This window comes from Schistocerca piceifrons, chromosome X (genome assembly GCF_021461385.2).
Source record: "Schistocerca piceifrons isolate TAMUIC-IGC-003096 chromosome X, iqSchPice1.1, whole genome shotgun sequence".
NCBI lineage: Eukaryota > Metazoa > Arthropoda > Insecta > Orthoptera > Acrididae > Schistocerca > Schistocerca piceifrons.
In genome coordinates, this window is record NC_060149.1 from 520,827,355 (window position 1) to 520,847,521 (window position 20,167).

At 38.0% G+C, this 20,167-nt stretch overlaps 1 protein-coding gene across 2 annotated transcripts in view; it reads left to right on the forward strand.

The window, feature by feature from the left end:
- LOC124721476 overlaps nt 1-20,167 on the forward strand; it is a 454,829-nt gene that overhangs the window by 392,275 nt on the left and 42,387 nt on the right. For both annotated transcript variants that reach the window (XM_047246471.1, XM_047246472.1), the window contains exons 16-17: nt 6,560-6,704; nt 6,959-7,158. In XM_047246471.1, the coding sequence (XP_047102427.1) occupies nt 6,560-6,704; nt 6,959-7,158 (345 nt within the window). The remainder of the gene's footprint in view (nt 1-6,559; nt 6,705-6,958; nt 7,159-20,167) is intronic.

The following is a 20,167-nucleotide window of genomic DNA, read 5'->3' on the forward strand; positions in this document are numbered from 1 at the left end:
ATGAGGCTCCGCAGAAGACCACCCCTCTGTGTTCACATGTTGACCCAAAATCATCATCAGTTAAGATTGCAGTGAGCAGAGACCATTGAGATTTGACCATAAATCAATGGAAATGTGTTGCCTCTTCGAGTGAATCCCATTTTTTGCTATGGTAGGTCAATGGTCACCTCCACAAACACAATCATCAATGTAAACACCCGCTTGAAACATGCAGCACAACACGGATGCAGGCTGGTGGAAGCAGTATTATGCTATAGGAGACATTCTCCTGCACTGACATGGCACCTGTGGTAGTAATCGAAGACACACTCACAGCTGTGAAACACCTGCATCCCTTCATGCTTGATGTCTTCCCTGATGGAAATGTCATCTTTCAGTAGTATAATTTTCTGTGTCTCAGAGCCAGAACCATGCTAGAGTGGTTTCAGGAGCATTATAGTGAATGCACATTGATGTCTCTGTGACCGAATATGCCTAATTTAAATCCTGTGAAACCTATCTGGTCACTGTCGGCTGCCATCACTGTGTACACAAATCAGTGACCCGTTATTTACACGAATTACGTGACCTGTGCGTAGACATCTAATGCCACATGCCTCCGAGACAAACCTACTCACAAACTGTTGGATGCAAAATCGGTGACGTGTTTTGTTCCAAAGATGGACAGACAAGCTATTAATCAGGCGATGATGTGGCTCATCAGTGATACTGATGCATCACTGTCAAGACTAGTTCTTTTAGAGAGAGTATTATTACAGTTTCTCTAATATTATAACTTTTACTACTTTTTTAAATTAATTGAGAAATGCAATGAGCCACAATTAATCCATTGTTGTTTCTTAAATGATGCAATAATTGTTGAATGATGTTGAAATTTTTTATATATTTCCTGAAAATATTCAGTGGGCTTGTCCTTATCATTTGAACACTTTGTAGAAAGATGTTCTCGCAAGCAGCTGGGTTTCATTGCCTCACTGGATAATGTTTCATTGTACGATAAACTCATTATTTAAAACAGTCTCTCTGAAACCCACCTCAATAGCTGCAAATGTATTCCTTTTTTTTTGAGACATGGGCTCACAATACTTCACAGTATTTTATTTGAAGCTGCAGGCACATGTTCACTCTCACAAATCTAACTTCATACTGTGCCTTATATAGTGCTGGATTTTCTTTTACAACTGGGTACTTTAGGAGAGATGCATGAGCTATTCTGCTATTCTGAGATAATGCTTCCCCCCTCACCCTCGGTCACACTAAAGTGCCATGAGTGATACACACAGTACTTTTCGTGAAATTTACATTATTATTGGGAATTTTGTGAAAACCCAATGAAAATGGTTTTGAAACCCTTACTGCCTACTGCCCATCATGAAAGCTGGAATGCCCACTAGTGGGAAATAAGGACCAGGTTGACTACCACTGGTCTAGATAGAGGCCACTGTGTAATTCTTTGCATACATGTAGGAAATTCCACAGCATTTCCTGTTATTGTCACTGATGCTCATTTTGTGGAAATTGTCTACATATTACAGTGTATTTACAGGTGCCGTTTTTCCAAACGTGTTCCCTGTAACTTTTAAAAAGATGCATTGTTTGCATAAATAGTGTTAGCTTTAAGATTTGATGAGTTAACAATATTCCTTTCAAACGAATGTATGGGTAAATTATCCCTTGAACACATACTAACATTATTTAAATTATAGCTCTATGACATTTTGGATCCTGTATTTCATGTGATTTGGCAGCTTCTTTGCATGCATCTTTTTATGTTTTGTTACATAGAATGTGCATGAAGAATATTATAAATAAAAGTATTTTTTTGATAGGTGTAGAAGAAATTCTATCATTGTAGCAATTTAAGACCCCTCCAAAAACACACACATCTGCAGCTCATGGTCTAGTGGATAGCGTTGCTGCCTGTGGATCAAGGGGTCTCGGGTTTGGTTCCTGGCCAGATTGAGGATTTTTCTCTGCCTAGGGTCTGAGTGTTTGTGTCGTCCTCATCATTTCATCATGATTCGTGAAAGTGGCTAGATTGGTCTGTGTAAAGATTGGGACTTTGTACGGGCACTGATGACCACGCAGTTGAGCACCCCACAAACCAATCATCACCACCACCACCACCACCACCCTCCACAAACACAGAAATGATTTAATGTAACTTAGAAAAATCTCAACAATTATGGATGCTACACTATGTGAACACCACATGGCAACAAATCCAAGGTGACAGTTCACATACAAAGAGCCTATGATAAAACGTGCTATATTTAAAGGTATGAAATTACACTAAACTGTTAAATATTAGGGTAAATACGTTCCTGTTAATTTCAGACGTAACATACATGAATATAATTTTTAGCAACCATGCTCTTTAGCCAAAAATGTTTAAATGTTTTGGAGAAGTGTATCTGCAAAGTTTCTGAAAAAGTTATGGCTGCAGTAGGAACTATCAGGTGTTTATGGCATTATTCCATCTTATTCTCAACCATTTGATAGAATCGTACATTACTCATATTCTACCAATAGTATTAGCATTAAAAAACCAGATAAGAAATAACCAGTGTGCCTGTAAACGTCATAGTGTGCCCCTGAAAAATGTGGGAGGTGTCTGCTAAAAGGGATATATGTGCTTTGGTTTCCCCACCCCTCCCATCCTGAACAAACGTACATTTGAGGCCTGCCTGGAATGGACGAGGAAATTTCACATATATGTTTCTCGGTTCATTGCCTGCTGGGACCGTTACCAAATCAACTTCTGAAAGCCCATCAGTTTTAAATTAATCCAGTCCAAAGAAATGTGGGTCACCTATAGTGATTACCATTAGCTGCGGCAACAAGTATGTAGCGGCCATGTGCCAGATGATTAAGGTCAGAATTCGATCAGTACAGTGGAGGATTTGATGAAACTAACTGCTAGTTGTTCCATTAAGTTTCAGGTGTGCAACCGCAAGAAATCTCCTTCTTCTTCTAATATTTCGGCTGTATAATGTTCAGCCATCTTCAGAGTGAGCCGCAAGACTGCCGCTCCAGTGCTCGCTTCGTCCCTTTATACTGTTGTACCGTGCGACTGTGCATGCGGCCACAGATGCAAATGTGCCAGAGATGTTGGTCGGCGGCAGAGACGTGTATATCTATGACTCCGCAGTTGATCTTTGTTGGCATATCGATATATCATTGTGAGCTGCACTGTGACGACGTCTTTGCGAGTTTATTACAGCAAGTGCCGGATTCCAGGATTTATCAAGATTGAAACCACTGTCTCTATTAATTAAGTTCGTCATCAAGCGAATTTCAATTGCCTCCTTTATTATCGAGTCCCAAAAGAATGATGTAGTTGCCAAAATTTCAATGTTGTCATACAACATACTGTGACCATTATCAATACAGTGCTCTGCCACTGCCAACTTGTTAGGTTGTAAAAGTCGTGTGTACCTCTGGTGTTCTGTACATCTTTCTTGGGCAGTACGAGTTGTTTGTCCGATGTAAGAAAGGCCACATTCACATGGAATTTTGTAAACTCCAGATTTTCGGAGCAGCAAATCATCTTTGACGGAGCCCACGAGTGCAGCTGTCTTAGGTGGAGGATGAAAAATCACTTTTACTTTGTGTCTGCCAAGAATGCGTCCTATTTTTTATGAGAGTCTACCCACATATGGCAGGAAGGCCACCGATTTAAAGGTTTCTTCATCTTCTTCTGCTTTCTTTGTGGCCTCTTTCGGTTTCATTTTCAGTGCCCTCTGTATTTGTTGTGGAGAGTACCCGTTGTCTTCAAAAACTCTTTGTAAGTGGAAAAGTTCACCTTGCAGACTGCTTTCGTCAGAAATAATATGCGCTCTGTGAGTCAAAGTTCGGAGAACACTCATTGTCTGGGCTGGATGGTGGCAGCTATTTGCACGTAAATACAGATCGGTGTGTGTCGGCTTCCTATACACTTCATGTCCCAAAGTGCCATCCTCTCTGCGCCGAACCAAAACATCAAAGAATGGAAGGCATCCCTCCTTTTCAATTTCCATTGTGAACTTTATTTGATCGTGGAGGAAGTTCAGATGTCTTAAGAAGTCTTGCAAGTTGTCTTCACCATGGGGCCAAACTACAAAGGTATCAACAACATACCTCCAGAATACCGTGGATTTCAAGTCAGCAGATTCAAGCGCCTTCTCCTCGAAGTCCTCCATAAATAAATTGGCCACCAGAGGGGATAAGGGACTACCCATGGCGACTCCGTCCGTCTGTTCAAAAAATTCGTTGTTAAATAAGAAATATGTGGAGGTCAGAACATGTTTAAATAAAGGTGAAATCTCTTTGTCAAAACTTCTTTCAATAAGATGTGGAGATTCTTTAAGGGGAACCTTTGTAAATAAAGCCACCACATCAAAGCTAACTTAATATATCAGACGGGTTCATTTTCAATGATTTCAGTTTGCTAATGAAGTCAGCAGAGTTTCTTATGTGGTGAGTACATTTTCCCACAAGAGGCCTCAACAATGATGCCAGATGTTTGGCAACGTCATAGGTCGGAGAGCCTATGTTACTCACTATGGGGCGTAGAGGAACATCTTTCTTGTGGACCTTTGGTAGACCATAAAGTCTAGGAGGCACCGGACCACTTGGTTTCAATCTCCGAACAACTTCTGGTGGAATGGGAGAATCATTCAGAAGTGAAACAGTTTTCTTCGCCACTCGATTAGTGGGATCCCTGCTGATCTTCCGGTACATGCTATCACTCAATAAATTGTACATTTTATCATGGTATTCGTCCTGAGACAATAAAACAGTAACATTACCTTTATCTGCTGGGAGTACCACCGTCTGAGTATCCAGGCGAAGCTTGCGTAGAGCAGCCCTCTCTGCCACAGATATATTGCTCCTTTGTGGGCGAGCCTTCATAATTGCACGGCATGTTTCACGTCTTATTTCCTCAGCTGAATCAGAGGGAAGTGGTCGAACAGCTTCTTCAATGGCGCTGATAAACGAAGGCAATGGCAGAACCTGTGGCGTGGGTGCAAAATTCAGTCCCTTACTCAAAACCATCATCGTAGCATCGTCCAAATCTCTACCTGTCATATTAATAACAGGGTGTCAAATAACAGTTTCTCGCTGCGATGTCGTCTTCAGTCGACTAAATTTTGCAGTAACTGCTAGTTACTCACTGCCGAAATGAGTGACCCGTTGCTTCAGTGTCATGTTGATAAATGACTTACTGATTCTCAGTAGTGAGACTGAGCCACAGCCACCTTCTGTGGATACTCCCATTGTGCACTCTGTGTATGTTACATCCAGTTTTTATTTATTTTAGTTAATTTTTATTTAGTTGGAAATCTGTTGGTAACACATTTGTCATAACCTTAACAGAACTTATTTTAAGATAATGAAACAGAATAAGGCACTATGAAATTAATTATGGAAAAATATTTTAAAGAATGATTGTGTAAGATAATATGTATTACGGCTGTCTACATGCAGGTGAGTACATCCTGAAGTGAAGCAAACTGAATGGGAATAATGACATAAGTGTTGGAGCTCAATATCTCAACCTGTGTAATATGACATGGTTGTTTCTTGCAATTAAATAAAAGATAATTCACATGCACTACCTTAATCTGCCGATCATAGTACAATCTCAGTCTCCAGCTGTGAAAAAAATCTTTTTTGGCAAGTGAAGGACTTCTGAAGTTTATCAAGTCAAAAGTAATCTTTGCAACAGTTTGTACCCATGGTTTTAGGTGCTGAGAGATGGTAATATACCTGTGGCAAAGTCATTTTAGTCCTCTTGATCATTGTTAAATACCATGAAAGTAAAAAGAGCTGAACATGGGAATAGGGCAACAGTTCACATTGCAGTATAAATTAAAGACAGACAGACACACACACACACACACACACACACACACACACACACACACACACACACACAAACTGTTGTAACATTTGCTGTTGTAGTAGTCACATTAATCTCAAGTTTCAGGAGGGCCTGTTTTATTATAGAATGAAATTAACTGAACTGCAGTGAAAATCAGGTAACAGTGCTGCTGGGTTCCAAAATACCCATTGCCAGGTTAGTTGTAACCTGCCAAAACTGACACACATTTTTTGGAAAGACCAGGATGGAATAACAACAATATGAGATGATAGATTGCTACTCAACTCATAAAGGAGGTGTTGAGTTGCAGAAGACAATGAAACACAACACTAGAAAAGTTCAGCTTCAGACTTAGTCCTCTGTCAGAAGTAAAAACTTAACTTTCACGAGGGAAAGCCCCAATGTTCCCTATTACTTTTCTGGCACCATTTCTTTTCATATTACAAGGAGGATTGTAATAAGCCCACTGTCAAGTATGTTATTAATTCGAAAAAGTGATAAGCTATTTATTGTTAGTTAAGAAAGTTAGGAATCTATCATAGGAGTTGTACTGATAACAAATATATTCATCAGAATTTGTTTTATGATAAGTGTAGATACTTTTATATCACAGGTCATGCTTTAATGTCTACAATTTGACCAAGAATACCCACAAAAATAACTGATTGTTTGTTTTTTTATCTTTTAATTCAGAATATCAGAGAAAAGCTACCAGAAAATCCTGCCGAAGCTGAATTACTGACAATGGCTGAAATGGTTGCCAATGAAGAAACAGAAGGCCAACCAGAACCAGGTGGTAAAGGCCACAGTGATGATGATGTTACTGAAATTGCAAAAGGTAGGCAAAACATTCTCTTTATGTGTGCTGTTCTAGAGTGTACTGTTATTAGCATGCTTGGTTTTTCATGTCAAGCTGTAGCCTTAATCCAATAAATCATGCATGCATGGCATAAATTCCAGAAACTTTTGTTCATTTATTTCTGCCTGTGGATCCATTTTACAGTAATAGCAAAATTTTCTTGCAGTCAGATACATAATTCTGAAAAATAAGTTCTTTTTGGTTATATTATGATTAAGAATGTGAAATTTTAGGAGATGAGACAGCTGCTGTTCCAACGGAGGAATCTAATCAAGTAGCAGAAAAAGAAGGTGAAGGGTCAGAAAAAAAACAAATCACCCAAAAACGGACTCGTAAATCATCAGTAACAGTACCTGAGCCTGGTGAATTTTTAGCACCCTTGCCAGTGAAGTCAGGGGTTCGAGGGAAACCTGATGCCCATCTGATGCTAAAGGTAACTCACTGCTCTTTGCTTCATTCTTCATTGTTCACTGCTGAAATTAAGAGTATTGGGAACCAAATTACAGAAATAAACAATGACATAGTAACTAATTAGCAGAAGCAGAAAATGTAATAAGTTAACAATGGAAACTTTATCTCCATAAATAAACTATATTTAACTCCATGTAGAAAATATTTGTAATACCACAGTAGAAACAAGCACAAAGGTCTATAAATGGTACCAGAGATTCTTTTCTTCAGAGAAAGTGAGACTAACTAGGGACTGAGTAGGAAAACCACTCAGGAACTCGGGTAAAAAGGAACACTGTAGAATAAGGTGCAAGTGGAAAAGGAAAGGTTTAAGAACAAAAAAGAAGACCAACCAGAAAAATTATGAACAGAAAGAAAAACACAACAACAATAATTATCAGGAAGAGGACAAGTAGAACGAGATAGAGACAACAACAAGAACAACAAAGAAAAGCAGCAGTGCAAACACACAAGGACAAATAAAAACCACAGTGGATGAGACATCCTTAAGAAAGAAAAATAAAGTCAAATATAAACAATATAATACCTGTGTAACAAGCTTGGTTTTGATGTTCTTTCGACCAAAAGGTCCTCAGGAAACTAAAAAGCTAGCAGTGGGCATATTCACAAGCCAAAATTCACAAAGTGAGTCACAAAATTTTCTCTTAAGTGTTCTGGCTATTTTTGTAAATCCTCTTTAACTGTCTCATTTCTTACAAACGGTTCACGTTGTTTTTCCAGATGAGCACTCTTTTTCCTCTTAAAGCCTCATTTTACATTTATTTGGGTTACAGATAACGTTTGAACCTGAAGTGCCACACTTACCAGTTGTTTTTGTGCACTGCACTGATTACATACGATAGTTGTCTATATGGGACCATTGATGTCATCTGTGAAACTTGCCAGGCAATTCTGTATGTTACACCAAACACACCCTTACATAGGATAAGGCCAACTAGGAATAAAACAGTGTGGAAAAGCATCATCAGGGTAGCTTACGTGTGGTTTTTTTTAAGTTGCTCCCTCTTGACATCATGTTCAGAGTGTGTATAGCTGTTATTTTACCATCTATAATCATATGTATGATCTGAAGTTTTCCTGCAGCAATTTTATTATTAAAGCCAACTATGAACTATTGTGCAAAGATGTAAATAAAAAAGGCTACCATTGTTGTCATTCAGTGTGAGACAGCTGTGATAGATCATATAACCTCTGCAGCTATTACTATAGTGTACCCTTCTTGACATAGATATAGTATACTTGACATCTGTATAGTATAGGGAAGTGAGGGAAAAAAAACCAACCTTCACAAATGAACATGAGGGATTCATTCATAAAGCTTGTTGATGAAGAGGCAAAGAAATTGCCATTTAATAATCATTTTCTACTAAGTATGAGTATGAAGAACATTAAAAAAATTTAAGAAGATTTAAGTATAAAATATTGGAAAGATTAATAATGGACCTTTCAGGGAGGTAAATGGTTGGGGAATAAAACATAGTTAAATTTGTTACATCATGTGGTAGTGTATGATTTGAAAACCTCTTAGAACAAATGCTAAATACTGGTTTAGATATAAAAAAGGAACTGTGAATGCAGAAGCCATTTTCAGACAGCTCAGCACATTCTTTGACCACCTGAACTCTCAATCAACAATAATTATCCGGTCGCCAAGGAGAGTGGTAACATTTCCATAAATTCTCTAAATCTCGACACTGGTACCAGTAAAAATGTATGTGTGCGTGTGCGCATGCACGCACACTTTTGTGCGTGTGCGCGCGCACGCACGCACACTTTTGTGCGTGTGCGCGCGCACGCACGCACACTTTTGTGCGTGTGCGCGCGCACGCACGCACACTTTTGTGCGTGTGCGCGCGCACGCACGCACACTTTTGTGCGTGTGCGCGCGCACGCACGCACACTTGTGTGCGAGTGCGTGCTTACTCAGCTTTCCTTGCTACAGTACAGTATTTCACATCTGTTCAAATGTGTACAGGGTACTTTCTAGTAGAATTAGATAATACAAAAGTTAAGACCTCTAGCATGTACTGGCAGAATTACATCAAATTAAGAAAAACTTAATATTAGAACCAATTCCTGTTTTCCTGCAGCAGTTGCCTCAATGATCCTCAAAGTTGTCAACTATCCCAGACTCAGGGAAACAATTCATAGACTGTAATTAAATCACTGATATGACCAAACTATAAATTTTCACACTTGGGACAAGATTTGCTTCAACGGTTAGGATATCCTATAAGAAATTTTTGACTACTAGCTTCGTGTCACAGCAACTATGATTAACATAAAACATACCATGGGCTATCTTTGATTGGACTGTGGGCAGAAACTGGGAGGTAGGCCTGTGGTTTAGGGGTAGCATCTTTGACGAATAATCAAAATGTCCTGAGTCCGAGGTTCGAACCTCACCACTACTTAAATTTTGATTAAAAATCATCAGCAATGACAGCCAAAGACTTCCAGTATAAGAAGTCACACTCGTTCAGCCAATGGCTTTGTCAAAGAGAGTGGAGGAGTGGACAGAGGTTCACAAAACTCCCTAGCCCTTGAGGTGGGAAACTGGCACTGAAAGGTAGAAGAATCAGCAATGATCAGTGGCATGAGGATGCAGAAGGTAATGCATCCATCGGACATGTAGCAAAAGATTTTGTGCTAGACCCGTTCGGATCTCCAGGAGGGAACTGCCAATGAGGAGGTGACCATGAGAAAAACATTAAATAATCAACAAAAGGGTAATGTTCTACAAATCTAGGTATGGAACCTCAGAAATATGAATAAGATACGGAAGCAAGAAAATTTGAAGAGGGAAATGCTAAGGCTCAGTCTAGATATAATTGGGGTCAGTGAAGTGAAAGGGAAAAAACACAAGGATTTCTGGGCAGACAAGTGTAGGATAATAGATACAGCAGCGAGATTCATTAGGAATAGGAAGAATGGGCAGAGAGTGAGTTACTGTGAATAGTTCAATGATTGGGTTGTTCTTATCAGAATTGACAGCAAACCAGTACTGGCAACAATAGTTCAGGTACACTTGCTAACGGCACAAGCAAAAGATGGAGAGAGAGGGGAAGTATGAGGACAGTGAATGGATAATTCAGCACATAAAGGGATATAAAAATCTAATAGTCATGTGGGATTGGAATGTGGTTGTAGGGGAGGAGTAGAAGAAAGAGTTACGGGAGAATATGGACTTGGTAGTAGGAATGAGAGAGGAGCAAGAATAATTGAGTTTTGCAATAAATTTCAGATAGTTATAGCGAATACTCTGTTCAAGAACGAATAGAGGAAGGTGTATACTTAGAAAGGCCAAAAATATGGGAAAATTCTAGTAAGATTACATCGTGGTCGGGCATAGATTCCAAAATCAGATATTTGATTGTAAGGCATACCCAAGAGCAGATACAGACTCGGATCACAATTTAGTAATGATGAAGAGTAGGCTGATGTTTAAGAGACTTGTCAGGAAGGATCAGTGTGCAAAGAAGTGTGACACACAGAAGTTCTAAGGAATGAAGAGATACACTTGAAGTTCTCTGAGGCTACAGATACTGCAATAATTAATAGGTCAATCAGTAGTTCAGCTGAAGAGAAATGGATATTTCTAAAAAGGGCAGTTGCAGAAGTTGGAGAGAAAACCATAGGCAAGGGAAAATCAGGAATACAGAAATGCAAGTCACTTAGGAATGAAATCAATGGGAAGTGCAGGGAAGCTAAGGCAAAATGGCTACATGAAAAATGTGAAGAACTTGAAAAAGAAATGATTGTCAGGAGGACTGATTCAGCTTGCAGAGAAGTCAAAACAACCTTTGGTGAAATTAAAAGCAAGGGCTGTAACATTAAGAGTACAATGGAAATTCCACTGTTAAATGCAGAGGAGAGAGATCAGGTAGATGGACAGTGTGTATTGAAGGCCTCTGGGAGGAAGAGGACTTGACTGATGGTGTGATGGGAAAGGAAATGGGACTTGACAGGGAAGAGAGATGGGATCCAGTATCGGAAGCAGAATTTATAAGTGCTTTGGACGATTTAAGATCAAATAAGGCAGAAGGTATAGATAACATTCCATTACAATTTCTAAAATCATTGGGGGAAGTGGCAACCAAATGACTATTCACATTGCTGTTTAGAATCTGTGAGACTGGTGACATACAGTCAGACTTTTGGGAAAACATCATCGTATTATATTGTATTGTATTTTTTATTGGTCCTGTTGTCTACATAGCAGCTTATGCATAAGACATTGGACAAGTCAAGATATAAATATACAGGCTGAAAGTCATTTCAAGGCATACACATTTAAGGTTACAATAATACACTTTACACGTAAGTATTTATATAACACATTTCATAAATTTAAATATTCTTCAATGGAGTAAAAGCAGTGATACTGTAAATATGACTTTAGAGATTTTCCAAATGTATTGACCTCAGTGATAGCTTTTATGTTTTCAGGAAGTTTGTTAGAAAGCTTAACTCCCACGTGAAAAGTACCTTTTTGGCACAGTGCTGTGCTGATTTGAGTCACATGTAAGTTTCTGTTTTGTCTGGTAAAGTGCTCATGTATATCACAGTTTTTTTGCAATCTCCGGTCCTTGCCTATTACATTTAATTTAAAGAACAAAAGAGTTTCCATAATGTATACACATGGTAATGGAGGAATAGCAAATTTCTTAAACAGGGGTTTACAAGAGTCTCTAGGCTTGCACCCAAACAAGATTCTAATGGCCCTTTTTTGTAGTTTAAAAGTGCATTTAGCTGTTTTAGAGTTTCCCCAGAAGGTGACACCATATCTAAAACGAGAATGAAAGTACGCATGATATGCATTCAAAACTGTTTCTCACTACAGCATGATTTTAATGAACAAAGAAGAAAACATGTTTTGCTCAGTTCTGCATTGAGATATTCAATATGCGTATTCCATCTGATGTTTCTCCGCAGCCAAAGTCCTAAGAATTTGGTTTCAGTATTGTTACCAACTGGTTCGTCATTGATAGAGACTGATGGGATAAACATGTCCTTGTTAAGAACATTTTGGAATTTTAGAGCAATGGTTTTCTTACTGTTTATTACAAGCTGATTACTCTGTGCCCAGCTGCTAAGTTGTTTTGTGACCATGATTACTGTCTGCTGTAACTGTTCATCGTTGTCTCTGTGCATCAACATTTAAGCTTAAATCATTTATGTACAGAAGAAACAGAAGGGGTCCCAATACTGATCCTTGGGGTACACCACATTTAATTTGTTTATAGTCAGACAAGTGATTTGATACAGTTTTTAGTTCAATATTTGTGTGCTTGATGCACGCTGCCTGCATACGATTAGTCAGGAAGGAACTGATCCACTTGTTGGACAGACCTCGAATACCATATCTTTCTAGCTTTGATAGCAGAATTTTATGGTCCACCATGTCAAAAGCTTTTGACAAGTCAATAAAGACTCCTATTGTTTCCTGTTTTTTGTCCATCAGGTTTAGGATGGAATTTATGCACTCATAGACAGCAGTTGTCGTTGACCTCTTATTTCTGAATCCATGTTGTTCATTACATACGATGCTGTTTTTATTTATAAATTTCATAAGTTTCTCATACATAACTTTTTCCAGTACTTTAGAGATGCAGGAGAAAATTGTGACGGGTCTGTAGTTATTTACATTGTCTTTATCCCCTTTTTTATATACAGGAATAACTTTTGATGTTTTCAACACATCAGGGAAAGTGCCTGTCTGAAGTGAGCAGTCGCATAAGTGTGTGAGTACTTGAATTAGGTTTGATGCGCTCTTCTTTAACATTTTTGCAGGTATACCATCAATACCTGCCGATTTGGAATTTTTTAGTCCTTTTATTGCTTTAGCTACTTCCTCTTGTGAAACAGAACTGATGTACATTGATCCTCTACATGCACTTACTTTATATTCATTTGCCTGGGTGCTCTTTACCTTTGATTGTAACATATTATCAGCAACACCTGTGAAAAAGTTGTTAAATGTGTTGGCTACTTCTAAGGGGTTTGTTACCTTATTATTTTTATGTGATAGTGTTATATTTTTGCAAGGTTGTCTGTATTGTCCACATTCTTTTTTTATAACACTCCACATAGCCTTTCATTTATTAGCTGAATTATAACTGATTTCATCATTATGCATTATTTTTGCTGCTTTTATTACTTTTCTTAATATTTTGGAGTATTTTTTATAGTATGTGCGTACTACAGGCGAGGAATTTTTTGAGTTACATATTTCATGAAGTAGTCTTTTCTTCTGGCATGAAACCCTTATTCCCTTTGTGATCCAGCTGTTTGTTCTAGAGTTCCCATGTATGGTTAATGTTTTCAGTGGGAATGCAAATTCAAAGAAATGGGTTAATGTATCAATGAAAGTGTTGAATTTTTCATTTATATCGTTCGTTTTGTACACTCCTAGCCATTTTTCTTTCTGTAATAAGTTGTTGAAGTAGTTTACATTATGCTGATTATAGCTTCGATATGCTGTTCTGAAAGACATGTTGTTAACAATACTGCCTTGTACTTTTATGCTTAATATTTGAGCAAGATGATCACTAAAACCTGCATTGAAGATTTTTAGTGAGGTGTTGTGTAAACTCTTCTTGACTAGAAACTGATCAAGAGCTGTTTGGCAAGTTTCTGATACTCGGGTAGCTGCTTTTACTTCAGCCTTTAAATTGTAGGACGTTGCAAGGTTCAAAATGCTCTCCCTATTCCCACTATTAGTGAGGAAGTCAATATTGAAGTCACCACAGATTATCAATTCACAATCCATTTTATTTACTTTATTTAGCAATGACTCCATTTTGTTTAAGAAAAGTTCAAAATTACCGGATGGTGATCGGTAAACTGTAACAATAACCAGGTTGAACTGAGTAATTTTTATAGCTGCAATTTCATGATCCTTTTTGACATTTGCCCTAGTTAAGTCAGGTAGTGTAATTAAATCTACATTATCCTTTGTGTAAATTGCTACCCCACCCTGCTTGATGTTTTTCCTGCAGTAGTAAGCAGTCAAGACAAATTTGTTTATTTTCGTATTCTGGATTAATTCTGGGTTAAGCCAGTGCTCAGAAATGCAGAACACTGAGATATCATTAAGTTCATGTGTTAATAGTACGTTAATTTCATCAATCTTATTATGCAGGGATTGCACATTATGGTGATAAATTTTTGGTTCGGGCGTATTCATGATTTGGTAATTGGGAATCATATTTACAGCATCACATACTTCTAGTTTAAATTAGGAACATCAGCAGTGTTGTATTTTCGTTTTTCTTTCTTGTTTATTTTGTTGTCCTCGCTGTTGTTGGAAGGATGTTCAGAAAGCTGATAGAACAATCTATCCCTTGCAAGTCTTTCTTTAATTATTTCACTAACACAATCACAAACAAACCTTTTCCCTTCATAGTTCAAATGCATCCCATGCTTCGTGTGCAGATTTCGATGCAGCTTGCTTATATCTAGTACATCGCACTTAGTGTATTGAGAACACAGTTTCCTTATTTTAATGTTTGTTTTCTGAATTTCTTTGTTTACACACGAACTATAAATGAGATCATGCCTATGAGGAAGTGTGGCAGCTACTGTGTTTCTGCATTTATTAGCTTGTAAAAAATTCTGCAGCGTTTTCTCGCAGACCTCTGCTTCATTTTTTGCCACATCGTTTGAACCCATTATACAGACGATAAAATCATTTTCTTGCATTAATTTCGTCTGAGAGTTAATGTCTACAACATTTTTACATCCCGCTCCCGGTTTCACTACACTAGTCACTGCTATGTCGCGATTTTTCTCACAGAGCATGCCGGATAGATTTCTGCCATGACTGTCTGTTAGCAATAGTACATTACTCTTTCTCCCTGATGACCTGTGTTTGTTGTTGACATTATTTGAAAAAACGCTATTCATTTTCAGTTCACTGACTTTTTCAAGTTCACGATCATTTGGAAAATTGCTATCACAGTCACTTGTTTGCAAAACATGATATTTGTTTTTTTCCGAAAATGTGACAGTTTTAGCAGACTTTGTTGTTCTTTTTGTAGTTGGAACAATATTTTTGTGCGACACTTTTACCCACTCGGACGATATATTACTTTTGTCTTGCATCACTTCACTTAGTGTTGGCTTCAATCGTAGATACCGATTTTCTTTCTTGAGTGAGTCAATATCGCTTCTTAAGGAACTGACTATGAATTGTAAGCTAGCAATTCGTTCTATTAGCGTTGTTATTTCAGTGTTACAATTCTTACAAACTCCCTTTTTAACAGCACAACTATAACTATTTCTCAAGTTAGAATCACACACTTCTACACTCGTGGCCATCTTGTTCTTCACTTGATCCACACAGTTTTGAAGATAGCAAGATCTGACAGTTGTGGGATTATCGCACAATCAGCTTAACAGTTCATGCATCCAAGTTGCTGACAGGAATAATATACAGAAGAATGTAAAACAACATAGAGGATATGTTAGAAGATGATCAGTTTGGCTTTAGGAAAGGTAAAAGACACCAGAGAGGCAGTTCTGACATTGCAATTAATGGAAGAAACACAAGAAAGATAAAGACATTTCATAAAATTTGTCAATGTGGAAAAAAAATTCAACAGTTTCAAATGGTGCAACCTGTTCAAAATTCTGAGAAAAATAGGGATAAGTGAAAAGAAAAGATGGTTAATATACAATATGTACAAGAATCATGAGGGAACAATAAGACTGGAAGACTAAGAAAGAAGTACTTGGATTAAAAAGAGTATAAGACAGGGATATAGTTTCTCATTTCACCGCTACTGTTCTTCTTATACATCAAAGAAGCAATGATAGAAATAAAAAGAAAGGTTCAAGAGTGGGATTAAAATTCAAGGTGAATGGATATCACTGACAAGATTCACTGATAACATTGCTATCCTCAGTGAAAATGAAGAAAACTTATGATCTGTGAATGGAATGAATGGTCTAATGCATGTATGTCTCTATAGACTGAGAGTACCCTGAAGAAAGATGAACGTAATAAGAAGCAGCAAAAAATGAGAACAGTGAGAAACATAACATCAGAATTGAGGATCATGAAGCAAACAAAGTTCAGGAATTCTGCTGCCTTGGCAGTAAAATAACCCGTGGTGGACACAGCAAGCAGGACACAAAAAGCAGACTAGCACTGGCAAGCAGTGCTTTCCTGGCCAGAAGTCTACTAGTATCAAAAGCAGATCTTAATTTGTGGAGGAAATTTTTGAGAGTGTATGTTTTCAAGCGCAGCATTGTTTGGTAGTAGAACATGGACTGTGTGAAAACCAGAACAGAAGAGAAGCGAAGCATTTGAGATATGGTGCTACAGTTGATCGTTAAAAATTAGGGGTGCTTATAAGGTGAGGGATGAAGCAGTTCTCCGCAGAATTGCTAAGGAAACAATATATGGAAAACACTGACAAGAAGAAGGTACAGGATGATAGGATATCTGTTAAGACCTTAGGGAATAACTTCCATGGTACTAGAGGGTGTTGTAGAGGATAAAAACTGTAGAGGAAAACAGAGATTCAAATATATCCAGCAAATAATTGAGGATGTGGGTTGCAATTGCAACTCTTGAGATGGAACTGATGGCACAGGAGAGGAATCTGTGGCAGTCCGCATCAAACCAATCATAAGACTAAAAGAGAGAGAGAGAGAGAGAGAGAGAGAGAGAGAGAGACAAGGGCCTGTTAGTTATGATCCATGGAACAAGCAACTTAACTAAACTATGGGTAACTTCTGTGTTATGTGCATAATGTAGATTTTCATTAATGATAAAAGGAAAATACAGATACAGTAAACTTAAAGGCTAATATACTTATTGTTCTCGTGTTGCAGGGTCTTAGTGCTTATTCTAAGAGTAATTTTTCCCACATTTTATTGATAGCCAGAATGGCAAAGGGAAAAGCGGATAATGGCATGAATTACCTTCAACTGTACACAGCAGTTAGTGGAGTATTTATGTTGATGGTAATCTGTATCTACTTGGAAGACTAACGGAAGTAGTCTGCTCTCTTAAAATCGTATAGGTTTAACTTGGTAGCCTACAATGAATACAACTGTTTGTAGTACAAATATTACTTATGAAATTGAGCTGAAAGTATCATTGCAGGCCAAGTTGTAGACTTCCACTATCACCTTAGGATGATGGATGCAGAGGTAAACATCAGAAACCAAGAAAAATGGCAGGACCATCAGATCGTGCACTGTTCATCTGTAGAGTGTAATGACATTACTAGTTCAGAATAAAGAAGTAATGAAAATTTGCTTGCCAAATGAAATGTAGAAGTTCACATTTTTATATATGCAATTAGAACTGTAATTACTGGTACCTCAGAAACACAGTAATGAACATAACTTGCTTCAGAATAATGTAGGAAAGTATAGGAATAGTGGATCATAAGAGAATACTTTCAGTTCAGAATCTAAAATTTGAGTCTGGTTCTTCTGTGTACACCATCTGATCAAAAATATCATAAAGCCCCTACATAATATGGTATTAACTGCTAGATGTCAAGAGATGTGGACTCGCCAGTATAAAGGGAGGTGGAGAGTATTGTGTTGGCAGTAGGGAAGCAGTTAGAGCAGGCTGTGTTGCTCAGGAGAGCTCAGTGAATTTGAATGCAGAGCAGTTACTGGATGTCACCTCACTAACATATCCATCAGGGATATTTCAACCCTTCTAAAGCTGCCCAAGCTGATTGTTGGTCATGTGGCTGAGAAATGGAAATGGGAAGGAAGAAGCACAGCTAAACAAAGACAAGACCAGACGAGACCTCATGTACTACTGGGCATTGTATGCACTTGTGTGTGTGTGTGTGTGTGTGTGTGTGTGTGTGTGTGTGTGTGTTTGGGAGGAGGAGGGGGAGGGAGGGGGCAAGGGGTTGTAAAGAATCACTTGATCACTTGAAATCAGCAGAAGGACTGGCCCGCCTAGAGTCCTGACCTGAACCCAGTGACACATCTTCAGGATGAGTTTGAATGTTGACTTTGCTCCAGACCCCAGCATCCAAACATCATTGTCTCCTTTGGTTTCAGATCTGGAAGAACAACGGGCTGCTGTTCGTCCACAGATATTCACATGCATAATTGAAAGGGCCCCCAGCAGAGTTTAGGCCATAATCAAGGTGAAGCGTGGACACATCCAATATTAATATCCATGAATGTGTATCCAAATGCTTTTGAACAGATACTGTTACTTCTTCTATATATTCCTTTCTTATGGGAACCAAATAAGGTGATGCAGTGACTCAGATTCAGGAGTACTAAGCTTAAATCCCCATCTGGCAATCCTGGGTTCATTAAATCACTTGAGACTAATGCTGAGATAAGTCTTTAAACAGGCCATAGCTATTCTTTAACCCCCCCCCCCCCCCCCCCCCAATTTGTCCTAGTCTTCCATGTCTAATGATCTTGATAATATTTAACAATTCTTTAAAAAATTGTTAATGGAGCTAAGTGTGCAGTTTGTGGGTTCATCTTCCATAGTAAAAGTTAAGTGTCAAATGTTCAGATTACGTCCTGCTTCTATCAGAACAGAAATTCTCATTTCTGTGCCACTGCAAGGAGAGATGCAAGTGCTGCAGCCATTACTTTGTTGTATATGATGTGTGTTCAGTGGCTTAAGGGATGCTTATAAAGTACACTAGAAAGAGTTCCACAACATTAGGTTCAATATCATCTGCTCAAGTGCCCTCCACATAGGATTTAGTTTGCACTATGTCATTAATGAAACAGTTTTATTCACAGGATCCTAGGTGACACCTCATATTTTTATCATACATTGTCATACTCCTTTTAGTCATTAATAAGTAAATCACACTGCAGAATTCCATTTAATAGGCATTAGTGTAAGATAAATTAAAACAATCTGCTAAGAAAGAATTTTGCATCACCTGCCTATCTGGGACTGTGTGTTGTCTTGGACTCGAGGGAATGGGGAAAGAAATAATAAAACTTGTGTAACTAAAGAAATAACTTTCCTGTGAAATAAAAACTAAATAATAACTACAATAAGACACCCTATTTGAAACTGTATATCTCTGAAAACAAAATCTGCCACTGGGTAGCATCCAATACTGTGTTACTCCACCTTTTGCATTGTAACATGCCTTGGTCTTCCTTGGAATCCTGTCCACAAAGTATTCCTTTATTGTCCACAAAGTATTTCTTTGATTTTTTTTCTTTCTGCAAGAAGGTGATCACGATGAAGGCACAGTGTGCCTGTTGGTAACAGTCATCAGCTACAATTTTTGACTATAGGTGACCACTACAAGGAATATCTTCCATGGTCTATGACACATGAAAACACATGATTCTGGATGAAAATTTGTAGGTCATTGTTGTTTATGCCACTTAGACAGACAACTTCATTTAATAACAACTCTTCTTATATTAAAATAATAACACGCTCATGGTCTTAAACTTGATATGACCTCTTGAGGAATGTGGAGAGACTGAAAAATGAATGTAAGCCCCATGTTCATGGTGGAAGACACAGTACACACTATTGAATTGCACTGAGAATGCAGAATTATGTAGGTGGATAGATGAGTGGATATAGTAATTTCCTGTTACCAGAACAGTACTGAGAAAGAGATTTCCTGTCAAAAAAGCACACAACTCATGAGGGTGGTACAAAAACGGTTTGTAAATGCAAAAATCAAATTGGATATTTCATTGTTACTATTTGTTACAGACAAACTTGTATCAAATCATAAGTTCAGCAATTCATTCAGTTGCCGCACGCTGCACAACTGTTCACAAGCATTTTTAAACAGTCTTAATCAGGAGAAAAAAAAATATCTTTTATGTGGTAACTTGGTATAAATTATGCTAACCTAATTTCTCAGGATTTATCATTCAGAGAAAGTGTTATTTTACTGTTAAAATGAATACAGTGTAAAGACTATAAAACACACACACACACACACACACACACACACACACACACACACACACACACA